The following is a 13571-nucleotide window of genomic DNA, read 5'->3' as shown; positions in this document are numbered from 1 at the left end:
ATGAATTCGGTGTTGTTGGAAAGAGGACACTGTCCAGCTGATTTTAGAGGATTCATGGTAGAGGAGGCTGGGGAAAATTGGAAAGCTATTTGAACTATATTCAATGGAGGACCTAACAATATTATGGATGGAAGAGAACACTCTTGCTTGTTTCATTGGCAACAAAGCTTGCACATTCACACCATGCAATACGTGCATAAAAATTTCCAAGATGAGCACAAGCGTATGTGTGAACTATGGTGTTGTGCAAGGAGCGAGGAGGAGGCAACAAGTTTGTAAGGACTATTTGAGCTTAGTGGGCTTCTGGAAAAGTGTCTGGTTGTAACTTGTCGCAAATGGACTGTTGGCTCAGTTGGTGGCACATGCATTACCTCGCTTGAGAAAGCACGTTGTTAGGGTAAAACAACGCAAGGCTCTTTTTTAGTGGATTATATATTTAATTCCTTCATTGCATTTACAATATTCCTATATGTTACAGGAAGTGGATGATCTATCATACATTCCAACTACAAACCTTGCTGAGACAAAGCATGCAAGTTGTCTTGCTAGCACGGGAAACATGTTTGAGATGATGTCTTCTGTCTTGCAGTTCGTTTGTTGTGTGCATAGCATATTTTTTGGTTAGTGGATGCTAGATGCTAGATCAAAATTGTTGTTTTGTTTGGCAAATGTCATGGTTTAATAGGGTGGATTGTATCTTCTTGTCCTTCCACTATGTTCGAAGCATAAATTATTCCAAAGACCATATTAGTTCGAATGTTTAAATGGATTGTCAAATAACAAAATAAGCTCCCTCCAAAAAGCTCTCTGCAGCCACATCATGGAGAGCTTTCAACTTAAAAACATTACCCAAGTAAAAGGATTGGAAAAAGGTTCCTCAAAAGCTCCCTCCAAAAGCTCTCTCCATTCCCATCCCCACAGGTCGGCAGATTTATGCATAGACCAGGGTCTAAGCATTGGTAGGCTGTCAAGCGGATCTTTTGCTACTTGAGCACATTACATCTTGGATTGTTTTATCCCAAGGGGGAATCATTGCTGCCAATTTTACATGCTTTTTTGGACTCATATTGGGCTGGTTGTTATGACGTGCGAGTGTCCACGAGTGGTTTTTGTTTCATGCTCGACAGTTCATGCATATCATGGTTGAGCAAGAAGAAACCTACTATTGCCACTTCTAGTTGTGGGGATGAGTACAGGGTAGTCTTCACAGGTACGATTGAGTGTGTATGGCTCATATGCCTTATGGTTGATTTGGGTGTTGGCTAGGGCATTGCCAACATCATCTAGATTGACAGTCACATCACATTGGCAGTTGCAAGAAACCCAGTTTTCCATGCTTGCACAAAGCACATTGAGGTGCATTACCAATGTGTTAGAGAGAGACTCTCAACAAGAGAGATCAGCTTGGCTTATGTGCCAACATAAGACAACCTTGCAGATCTTTTCACAAAGGCATTGTCTCGTGAGAAGTTTGAAGATTTCCACAAAACTTTAGCTTACTCTCCTTTGTGGATTGATCATGTCCTCAGGGCATGGCACTTTCATATACTCTATGTGCCGGCTCTTGTTCACCGCATCGCTCCCAGCTCCCAAGGGGGGATTTGGCTTAGCTCCCACTCCCTTTGATGCGAGAATGGGCATTGGGGCAATGGAGAAGAGTCAAATCAATTGTGCACATAATGCTCACTGCAAGTTCGAGAGTCTGAGTACCACACACTACTAGAGTTCTCAACTTTTGGTTACATCTGAACTTGCTTCCCTCATAATTTTAGCCATGACTCAAACCTTCTTCTATAGTCCGATGCTTTTGTGATCACACTTTACCGTTGAATATAGTGTTTTATTGGTCGGGGTAAGTTGTTGGAGATGATGTAATTTATGAATGTTATTAATTGCTCCAGTCTAATCTTGTGGTCACAGTTGTTGCCAAGGATGCTCTATTTTTAATAGTGGAGGTTAAGTTGCTTCAACTGATGCAACATGATCCGATAGTGCCAATGCTCTAATTTGTGTGTCTCCTTAGTTTGCCAAGGAAGCATCACCGGACCTGAAACAAGTCCGTTGTATGTGCGTTTGCAATCGAAAGGTGAATGTCTAGTAGATGACCATCGAATATCACCTTGCATGCGCACTTTCCTCACTTTTCGATAAACTAATCAATTGACTCGGGGGATGCATGTGGCAATCCTAGCTTCTCTTGTAGAAATTTGTACACAATAGGGGTGCAACGGGATATATGATGTGCACTATCCACTTCGGGATCTAAGAGCAACCACAAATCCGATGAGGTATAATGAAGAAGACATAAAGCCCAAGGCTCATTTTTGAAGGGTGACCTTAATGATTCATTTGAAGGGTAAATTTTTCCCTATCCTTCATTAAGCTATATTTAGGCAAAAATTAGAAGGGCTACTCAAAGATTTTTCAATATTCTATCCTTCTTTCGAAGGGTAAAAATATTTTTACCCTTCACTGAAAGATAAAAGGGCCTCCGAAGGGCGTCGAAGCCTTCAAAAATTAGGCGTGATAAAGCCTTCTTGCTTGTCAACAAAAAGTATACACCAAGGCTCTAGAAAATGATTTTATGGAGCCTACTTTGGATCCTTTTCACCCATTTATTAAAAGGTGAAAACCGCATTTGAAAAGGCATTCTCTACATAAATTTGAACTTTTCAACTAAAAATCTTGAGATTTGACTAGCCATTTTTTGGTTTGAATAAAGAGAACCTTTTTCCAAGCACTAGTACATACAAGTGATAGCAGAAATCAGGTTCAGTGTATTTTTAACCGGCTAAATTTGCAAAATTCCAACTAGAGTCCCAACTTGCCTTGAAGAAATCCAACAAAATTTTACAAGGTTTAGTGTAAACACTGGGAATATGTACCCACGATTTTTAAATATACATACTAAAAAGAATTTGTTCGAGATTTTTTAGGGAGGTTGTTTAGCGAAACTTTTAACTTTAAATGTTTGTTTAAAGAGAATTTGTTCGAGATTCTTTAGGGAGGTTGAGTGTTTGTTTGCATGTGGCTCTCCCTTCCTCTCTCCACATGCTCGAGAAAGGAAATGACATGTATGAATGAGAAGTGGCCGAGGGTGAGAGGTGAGTAGAAAGGCGGTGCAACTATGGGAACAATTTCGCTCACCTATGCTTTCAAGATAGCACATGGTAGCGATTAGTGGATAGGATGGTGGTATTGTTTAGAGCGCTCCGTAGAGCTAAAGCAACCAGGGTTGAGCATGGTGCTCATGGTAGCAGCATTGAAGCTTGCTGGGTATGGACTATGGTGATAAGAGAGCTTTATTGAGAAAGCGAAAATGGTTGGCATGGGCCTTGGCTATTTTGCACGCTAGCAGAGAAAGTGTGCTATCATGCAAGTGAGTGCCCTTACCACAACGACTCTTGCGGTGCTTGGTGGTGCTTTGGTCCATAGTATGCGCATACGTGAATGAGGTGCATCAAGGGAAGGGGTGGGGGATCTTATATAAACTTAAAATTTCTTATAAGAAGAGCGGAAGGAGGTACTGAATGGAAGAAATTCAAAACATTGTGGCATTAGTTTGAAGTGGAAAAGGGAAGGGTTTACATTGGAAGGAAAAATGGAAGGAAGAGGGGCGTGTGTGGAGGCGAGTCAACCAACCGCTAGGGACAAAGCCGAATGGTGGGCAAGGCAGGGCAGGCACGTCGCGCAAGAGGTGAGAGGGGATGGGCAGCACCATGCAGAGGGGACCCGGCTCAGGTGAACAAGAGGCTACATGCAAATCTAGAGCCCACGACATAGAAGTTTATTTCTTAATAATGAGAGCTTTGTCTTATGGACATCAAGTGCGTGATGGTGGGTGGTCACGACGCATGCTCTATCTTGTGCCCATCAAAGTTCAATGCTGCTGCGAGGAGGAATCTCAAAAGATTGGGGCTAATAAGATTAAGAAGCTACCAGTCAGAGTAGAAAGTGATTATGTATGCAAATGCTTTTTTTTAATGAGAATTACCTACAATTTTGAAATTACAACACACACACCCAACCCTCGTATGTGGAGGCAACCCGACTCTTGAGGTGAGGCTTCCCGATCGAATAAGGTTGGCCAACCCATTATAAGGACTAGTAGAACAACCCCTAAAGGCTATATGTCAGACGCGTTTTCATTGGTCAAGGAGGTGTGAACCCAAGACCTTAGACACAAGGGGCTCTTAGAGCCGGGTCACACCCATATCGCAACCCATCCTCTTTCAAAACCATGGTCTGTGGCGCCTTCTGTCGACCAGCTCGTGTGCTTTGCTTTCATTGGCTCAGGAATTCCTACATCCTTGGAGGAAGCAGCTAGCCCTTAATACTCGCTTAATCCCTCCCTTTTTCAAAGTGATAGCGGGGTTAGTAGAAGTCAATGGATTCTCTCAAAGCTTTTCGGAGTTGCTAAAAATGGCGAATGACTTCCCGTGCTCTCCCCACTCCTCATGGGTACGAGCGGGCTCTTACTCTACCAAGTGAGCTAGCACTCGTTGACAAATTACAATGCTTCGAATTTTGAAATTTGACCTGAAAACTTGGAAGAGTTTTAAGTGGGCCCTTATTTGGTTTTCTTTTTAAGGAAAAGTGATTTGGGATGCTTGGCACTTGCAGTCACAATGAACAGGATAATCAACTTCAACAGACCTTTTCCCGATCACTCAATGCATGCCGTCACGTTGGATCCTGGGCAAAATGCTCGTGCCTTCGCTACGCACGCTACTCTCGTTGTATGAACAAGCTGCAGTGTGCACTGCTGCAGCGATGGGATTCTCTCTCTCTCTCATTCTCATACACACACTGGGCCTCACTGGCAATCTAGCACTCTCTCACACCCAGCTGGCTCATGGAGACCCTCGCCTGCGTGGCGCTCCCTTCTCTCTCTCTCTCTCTCTCTCTCTCTCTCTCGCTCGACACATACGAGCACTTTCGCTGACATAACGATTCTCTCTCTTCCTTCGCTCACTGCACGTGTTCCGCCATGTCCAAGAGCATGTAGTTCGCCCCCTCTAATTGTTGCAGCCCACGATTAGTATAAAGCCTATGATGAGAGAGCTAAGATTAGAGACGTCTGCAATCCCGCAGTTGCGGTTTGCAGGGTTCGATCCTCACTTCCATTGCAGCTGCCCCACAGCAGCTTGCCTCAGCTGTAGCGATGGCAGCAACTCTGAGCATCATCTCCTTCAGCTTCCTGGCCTTCTTCCTTCTTTTTTGGAATGGGGGATGCAGCCGCCATACGCCTGTCATGGACGTGGGCAGCAAGAGGCCTAGTCCAACGCGGAAAAATCCGCCTCTTCTGTCCGGGTCCTCCAGTGCCCTCTTTCCTAATGGTACCAACATTACCCGCTTCGATTTCCCGCAGGGCTTTCTGTTTGGTTCCATCACTTCCTCCATGAAGGTGTGTGTGTGTGTGTGTGTGTGTGTGTGTGTGAGAGAGAGAGAGAGAGAGAGAGAGAGAGAGAGAGAGAGAGCTTGTGATTGATCCACCCAAATATATCACAACAGCATGAGGGCGCCGAGCTTGTTGATGGAAAGAGCTTAAACATATGGGATCAATATGCCAGGACTGTTGAAGGTGAGGATTGCTATGTTTTGTTGTAGTTCTTACGACAGAATCTTGATGTCGGTATCGGTGTGGGTATCCATTGAACACGTACTTTTATCCTTGTGGGGTTGAGACAACAGTGGGCAAAAGCTCCCGATCTTCGAAATCAAATGCACTTTGTTTATTCGCATGCCTTTCAATGATGCTCTTCCTGTTAGCACATGATATGCTGCATACAATCTGCGCATGCTATGTCGCATGCAAGCAATGTTGTTAAATTCTCGCTGGCGCTTTGTCACGTAAATGCACCATGCGGCATTTTCTTTGATTAACTCATATTTGGCTTTGAATGTAATCACGGCTACTTGTTGTAGGCTGGTGCTTGAAAAGCTTCTGACACTACCCATTTCTTTTTCACCTTCTCAATCTTGTTTCTTGATCTGTTTTACAGGAGCTTCATTTGATGGATCTATTCCCGGACAATGTGGTGACAGCTACTACCGATACGCAGTACGTTTATTTGTCTTTTCTTTAATGTTGATCAGGTGGCAATCCCTTCAAGGATGTAAATTCATCTACAAAGAAGATGTGCAAGAGTATTAAGGTATAGGTAGGGATCTGGGTATGTTATCGTTTGGAATTTCATGTTGGGAAGAAATAGTAATGCGTGCTGACACCCCAAATTTTGGAACACTTGAGCGCAAAGTGTTCCTTAGATATGTCATGTGATTGGGCGTGGAGAAGAGACCCTAGATTATGTAAAGTGGGTTGTCATCTTTCTACATACATGGTAATGCGACTGTAGTCGGTCTGGTGGGGCATCCTTTCAGATTGCAAACAAGAGGCAAGCACATTGCAATACGTCTATTAGTAACTTAGATGTTAAGCTTCGTATGACACAACCGCCTGATGTGGATTTGCAATGCTGAAATTTGTAGCAAGTTAGTTGAGCATTTTTTTTGTCAGGAGTGGTCCTCATGTTCTTGGTCTCGCACACCTGTTTCACCTGACCTTGTTGGCTCTCTCTGCTTGTTTTGCAGGAAGATCACCAGCTTATGGTCGACCTTGGCATGAATGCTTACCGCATGTCATTAGCATGGTCTCGAATCTATCCGAGTAAGCCCAGATTTTGAAGTTTATGTTTCTGGCTATGATAGAATAGTAAAAACATTTGGTCAGTATTTTGTGTGATTTATGTACCTGCTTTCACAATGTAACCACAGATGGCAGTGGGGAGGTGAATGAGCTCGCCATTGCGCACTACAATGAAGTGATAAACGATGTGTTGGATAGAGGTACTGCCTTTTTCCTGGGCTCTCTGTAGCTGTAGGACAGAGGTAGGAACTGGACTTCAGCAAAGCTTTTGTGATAAGCAGCAACTTTTGGTGGTAATAGGCTTGGAGCTTTTCGTGACTTTGTGGACGCAAGACCATCCCTATCAGCTGGAGACAGACTACATGGGGCCTCTGAATGGAACATTCATGTAAGAAGTCTCTGTGAAAGGGTGTAGGGTTCAGGGTCTAGGGCTATGCTGGTAGCTTTTGATTGACCGTAATAGTAATAGTATGCTTGTTTCTTAAGTACTCTGGAGTGGGGTGACATTAAGTTGATATATCAGAGTCATGCTTTTTAAGATCTTGCAGTAGTTTTGAGTTGTTCTCCACAAGATGTGTAATGAGTTTCATTCTTTACAGCGATGACTTCGCCGCCTATGCCGACACTTGCTTTGCAGCATTTGGAGACCGGGTGAAGAAATGGATTACTTTTGATGAGCCCAATGATTGGGCTGGGCTTGGTTATGCCACGAATCAAAATCCTCCAGGGCGATGCACTTCCAACATTGACATTTATGGGGAGTGTGCAGCAGGAGACTCAGGAATAGAGCCCTACATTGTGGGACACCATGTAATCTTAGCGCATGCAGAAGCAGTAAATATTTACAGAAGTAAATATCAGGTGTGTGTGATACTCGAGAATGATCCCATTGACGATCTATTTACCTGCTACTAGTTTGTGCTTCATGTTTCATGGTGCGTATTCAATCAGGAAGCCCAGAACGGAAGCATTGGAATTGCCTTGTGGCATAGATGGTTTGAGCCATTGACGGATTCCCCAGCAGATTTGGCCGCTGCCCAGAGAGCTACTGATTTCCTTCTTGGATGGTAAGGTTCTTTGTACAATTTTTTGTATGTGTAGTACCCTCTTTTGGAGCTTCACCCTAAGTAAGTGGCAAGTATTTATCTTATGACCTTGTCGAAAGACTCCTAAAGGTGGAATTTTGAAGAGGAAGTTAAGGGTTTAGTATGTGCCGCAAGTGAACGGTGTCATGTGTCAAAAGTTTTTATGTCCCTGTCTTAGTGTAGTTCAGAAGTTGACCAGCATCAGTTGTTCTTATAGGAAACTAATTCAGGATATTAAATAATGAGCCTATGACACACCCATGTCTATAAGCAAATGGGAAGATTGTATGAGTTTTTTTAATGAAATGATGATGGCATCAGTTCGGGCAGGTTCGTATGGGATTGGATGCATATCTGGAAGCCATTTTTGATTGTTTAGCATGTCAATGAGCAAGAAAAATTGTCTCATATCATGGTGTTCTATGATGCTACAGGTTTTTGTTCACTTTTGACAGTTCAGCATGTCAAGGAGCAAGAATACTCGTCTCATATGTCATTTTGCTCTATATGTGTTGCAGGTTTTTGGACCCAATTTTGCAGGGGGATTATCCTGATTCCATGAAGCGGTATGCAGGAAGCAGGTTGCCTGAATTTACTCTAGAAGAAATTGCCAAAGTGAATGGCTCCATAGATTTTCTGGGATTGAATGTCATTACAGCTTTCTATGCGTACGATTACAACTTCTATGAAGATGAATACCCTAATGTAAAGTCCTACTACCTTGACCCACAGGCAGCAACTACTGGTAATCATTCTACTTGATATTCTGCCTTGATCTGTGATGCTCTTGCTCTTCCTGCTATCGTGGATACTTATTGTGTTGGTTACCTCAATAGTTTTGGTCAACATCTATCTGCCTTCTTTTTCTTTTTCCTCCCACTAGTCTTGTCCTTGTCAATAAAAGCTCGTGGCTATCTTATCTTCCAAGTGCTTCTAACTAGTCTTATACCTATTCTCTGACAGGTGAGAAGGATGGTGTACCCATTGGAGTGGTGAGTTTTGGATGTGTATGACCGTCTGTTGTTTTTGATAGGATTTTGTAGATGCGTTAATTTCTGTCTCTTCATCTCCACGTGCCCTTGTTTAACAATGAAGCTGCTTTTCCTTGATACTTCAGGGGAAGCATGACTATGCTGTTCCTTGGATCATGCGTAAGACTCTAGAGTATATCAAGTACCGCTACAACAATTTCCCAAGTTATATCACACAGACAGGCAAGGACTATTTTCCTGTGAGATCATTGCAATCATGTTTTTAATGCTGGCATAGCACTTTTGGGAGTTCCTAAGAACCAATTCTGTTTTACTTTCGCAGGATGGGGCATGGAATTTACATCAGAGGAAGATGAAGCTAATCTTATTGATGATGAGCGAGTACACTTTTTCGAGACCTATTATGATGAGCTCCTGAATGCCATTAAGTACGCTTCTGACAATTCTCCTGATCAATTGTTTGAATGACAAAACTGTATTTCTGTGTTGAACATGCATCCATTCCTTTGACTGTATTTGCTAGTTGCAGCAGTCCCTCATTCAACCTTGGTACATGTATCTTCTGCTACATGTAGCATCCAACTGCATGGCATTGTGCTGATTCCTGGAAGCTTTTATCCCTATTTCGCTTGAATGTTCACTTGAATGAGTGAAGCTTTACAAGGATTGATTTTGAGTATACACTTGAATGGGTGAATCAAGCTCTTTATTGTTGAGCCATACAGGAATTGGTTTTGAAAGATATGCTAATTTAGTAACATGGACCAAATGATTTCCTGGTTTTTTGTGCAGGGAGGGGGCAAATGTGAAGGGTGTATTTGCGTGGTCTCTACTCGACGGATTCGAATTCAATCTTGGTTTGGAGGTCCGCTTGGGCATACATTATGTAGATCACACTCTCACCCGGTTCGCTCGAAAATCGGCAGAGTGGTTCAGGCTCATGCTTGCAGACAATTCGACATCGACAAGAAACTATCTTTGAGTTTGGCGACCTGTTTTGGGATACCCTTTGATCCATTCCTATGCACACAGGAGCATAGGTAAAGAGGATTGTTATGCACAATGTGCAAAGCAGGTGATAGAATAAGCTAATTAAAGGGTGCAAGGAGTACTAAAGAGCTTCATTGAGCAATTCTGATGGTGCAAGGTGGAAGAGGGGATCAGAGTTTTTATGCAGAGCTTGCCTTGAGCTTTGTAATCTGCATGAAGAGAGTGTCTGGAGCTTCTCATTTGAGAGATTGCCTTGAGTTGCTGTAAGCTAATTTCGATCTACTTATTCATATAGAGGGTTGGTGCAGGTGATGGCATCTTGTAGTGGGTGGCATGAGCTGCTGATTGAGCAAGTGCCATGTGCTTTTGTACAAGGTCTGTTGTCCTTTTCTACCTACTTAAATTCTTTATATCTTTATAAGATGAACCCCAAGATATGTAATTACAGCATATGTAAAGGGAGTTTCAACCCTTGTGTTTTTATGGGGAATTTCTTTATTCAATCTCTCTCTCTCTCTCTCTCTCTCTCTCTCTCTCTCTCTCTCCGGTAGATTGGTTATGCCATTTTCCTCTTGAATAACAGGTCTTAATTTCAACTATCTCCTCATTCGTTTTGTTAGCTTGTGTAATAAACAAATCCCCAATTTCTTTCTTGAAGCGGTGGAATTTTCGTTCAATTGAGGAGGGTAACAGCAAATCGGGACTAGCTCCGAGTTCATTGACAAAGTAAGATTGAAGATTTGCTAATTGTTTCAGCTACTTCATCAGTCAAATTTTAGGTGTTTAATTTCAATTATCAACTTTCCTCGTCGGCTAGATCTCTTGGGATAATTTCCTACGACGTTAAAATTCTCTTCTTCTTCTTCTTCTATTACCCAAGTTGTGGTAGAGAAGTCAAAAGGAGAAGCAATGTCACTATACGGTTGGTGGTGCATCCTGTTCACGTTTCTTGAGGGGCAGATTTACTTGATTGACAAATACTAGGGACTATGGTATCTTATGACGGCTTTGGCAAAAACATGTTCATCTACTCGTTTAGAATTAATGCAGAGCTTATTTACCTTTGCTATCTTCCTCAAATTGAATAATAACTATATTTGAAAAGTCGTTAGATCTTAAATAGCGCACTTGTTAATGAATTGTTGAGCTTTGAAGCTATACAAAACTTAAAGAAATGAAAAAACAAAAACAAAAAATAAAAAACATCCATGTTCAACTTAAATGCGTTTTTTTTCCCTCTTCCTTCCAATCTCTGACATTAATTGATGCCGCTTGATCGTTTCACGCTAATTGGTTTGTTGGGTTTTTTTTTTCTAATTATTAATTAAATTTTGACCCCAAAGATCTTGTTTCATTTAAGACAAGTGATTAGCACTAGAAGCTTGGTTATGACTATCCCAATTATTGGACCAAATCCATGAAATTAATGGATGAAATGAAAGATATAAAATAGCTCAAAGCATCTATACCATTAGGTCTCCCCAATCTCTGAAAAATAAAATTCTTTCAAAACAAGTGAATTGAAGACCTTTAAAGAAAATTCAATCAATACCCTCGTGGAAATGAAGCGCTTGACATGGCATTTGAAAAGCCAAAGGTAGGTCCTTTGGAGTGGGAAGGGAAATGAAAGGGCTCTAGTAGGTACCCAAGTGAGCCCATTAATTAGTTGTGAGAGGGAAAGCAAGAAAAAGGGGCGGTGAAGCAAAAGAAGGAACTTAACGGAGGGGGGGGGGGGGGGGGGGGAGGATGCTTACTAGTAGGGTAGGGGGGAAGTATTCGTTTTTTTAATGGTTAAGGGCATCCTGGGCATCCCAAATGGCACCTAGCCTAGTGGTTAAGCTTGAACCTATTTCTCTCTACGTGATGAGGTCAAATCTTTCAAAATTAGAGTTGAAATCAGAAATTAGAAATGGTTTTGAATCGTGAATGGATTGGAGATCTTAAAGCAGCTTGGGAAGATTAAAACGAGAGTTGAAATTAGAAATGGTTTTGGATCGTGAGTGGATTGGAGTGAGTGGATTGCAGATCCTAAAGCATGTGTAATGAAAAGTGAAAGTAGAGCCTATACTGGAACATTCAAATGAAAGGGCTCTAATATTTAAAAAAAGCCGAAAGTCCTTTCAAGTCTTACATAACAACTGTTGTGGACTTGATGTTTTGTTTTGAAAGATTTTTTATTTTTTTGAGATTGGGGAGACCTAATTCCTTTAGAGTGGGCAGGGAAACAAAAGGGCTCTAGTATTTATAAAGCCAGAAGTTCTTTCACCTTTACATAAGAATTGTTGTGGACTTGATCTTTTGTTTTAAAAGAATTTTTATTTTTTTGAGTTAGGCTAAGGTATCGCATAAGAAATGAACTTTTTTTTTTTCTTGGAAGCCAATAGGAATACCTTTTTATTTTTTTAAGTTGAATAAATAAGAAAAATAAACATCTAATTAGTGCTATTGACAATTTTAACAAAGTCTTTTATGCAATTCCTAAGAAATGCACACATTATGATGTACATGTTAACTTTTATAAAACCAGCTTCATGTTATATATTTTGATTCTATTGAAAATGATAGCAACTATACTATTAAGTCAAATGAATAAGAAAAATAAACATCTAATCAATGCTCTTGACAATTTTAACAAAGTTTTTTATGCAAGTCTTAAGAAATGCACACATTATGATGTACATGTTTACTTCTATAAAACGAAAATGATAGCAAACTATACCAGAAGATTTCAATATTATAGTAGTCTTTATGAAATTTGAAAAAGATCCTTTTTATTTGGATATCACTGCATTTGCATTCCATAGAGACAAACATTTGGTGATCTCAAAGAATTTGACAATAGAAAATGTGAATTATTAAAAGTTATAAGTATAGATTACAATGATTTTTGTAAATTAAATGGCTTTGTTGTACAAGACAAAGAAGTTGTAAAGTGCTATTTACAAATAAAAGGTATTCAACAATATAAAAACCAATTGCTCTTCACTGACAATGTTACCCTTCGGTCCGTGTTTTAAGTACTTGTTTTAACTGTCAATGTTAGTAGTAAAAGGCAGTACTTAGTTGTACCTAGATTACATATAACTATGTGGATGTTATCTTTTGTTTGGAAAAAGGGATCCTTATGATTCATGTCATACGAATCGTTTGTTATAGTCCTTGCAAACATGGACAACAACAAATACTATATTAACTTATCAATTTACGAAACTTGTTTAATCACATGGATTACATAAGTGTCACATTTGTGATGTGGTCTATAGAGTGTTCTAAAAAAACCTAGAAAAACTTACATGTTACCGTTTGTTGTTTATCCATGTTGCTTGATTGCTCGTGTTTCACTTCAAAAGAAACACATGGATCAACTGTGAGACAATTCACTTTTTTCACAATTTCTCTTAATGAATAATCTCACCATGCATATATTCACTTGTGCTAGCTTCGTCTTTTGTTATTCCACAAGCTATGAAGTTGGAAAACAAGGGGCGATTATACTCAGTGAAAAGACTCTCACATTCTATCCTCTACCTCTAAAAGCTAGGCTTGAAACTGGTTAGTCGTGCCTTGGTTGGATGTTTCTTGCAATATACAACGTAAATTGAAGATAGCAAAGACGAGATTTTAACCAAGGAACATGAAAGCTCTTTATGGTCATAATAAACAACAAGTTGTAAGCAAAAGTGATCATATACTTGGAGAAAGACTCTAATGTCCCATCCTCTAAAAGCAAGGCTGGAAATTTGGCTGGCTATGCCTTTTTTGGATATATCTTGCACACAAAGCACAACTTTAATTGAAGACAGTAGAAGATGACATTCTAAAGAAAAATTGTAGGATTCTTTTGGCCATATTAAA

At 40.7% G+C, this 13571-nt stretch overlaps 1 protein-coding gene across 2 annotated transcripts; it reads left to right on the top strand.

Moving 5' to 3' along the window:
• The first annotated feature begins 4839 nt into the window (after positions 1–4839).
• Positions 4840–10219, top strand: LOC147445847 (beta-glucosidase 34-like). Of its 2 annotated transcripts, none has more exons than XM_086525222.1 (13): positions 4840–5339; positions 5515–5584; positions 6006–6064; positions 6595–6670; positions 6778–6849; positions 6950–7037; positions 7249–7510; positions 7601–7716; positions 8253–8479; positions 8698–8726; positions 8852–8948; positions 9049–9154; positions 9519–10219. In XM_086525222.1, the coding sequence occupies exons 1-13, from the start codon at positions 5226–5228 to the stop codon at positions 9706–9708; spliced, it is 1506 nt and encodes a 501-aa protein (XP_086381348.1). In that variant the 5' UTR covers positions 4840–5225; the 3' UTR covers positions 9709–10219. The 2 variants fall into 2 exon arrangements, with proteins under 2 accessions (XP_086381348.1, XP_086381347.1); XM_086525221.1 differs by having other exon boundaries at positions 4840–5407.
• The last annotated feature ends 3352 nt before the right edge of the window (positions 10220–13571 follow it).

Source organism: Adiantum capillus-veneris, chromosome 12 (genome assembly GCF_014529385.1).
Source record: "Adiantum capillus-veneris isolate H3 chromosome 12, ASM1452938v2, whole genome shotgun sequence".
NCBI classification, from domain to species: domain Eukaryota; kingdom Viridiplantae; phylum Streptophyta; class Polypodiopsida; order Polypodiales; family Pteridaceae; genus Adiantum; species Adiantum capillus-veneris.
Note: the sequence above shows the minus strand (reverse complement) of the source record. Positions and strands in the feature narration are given on the sequence as shown.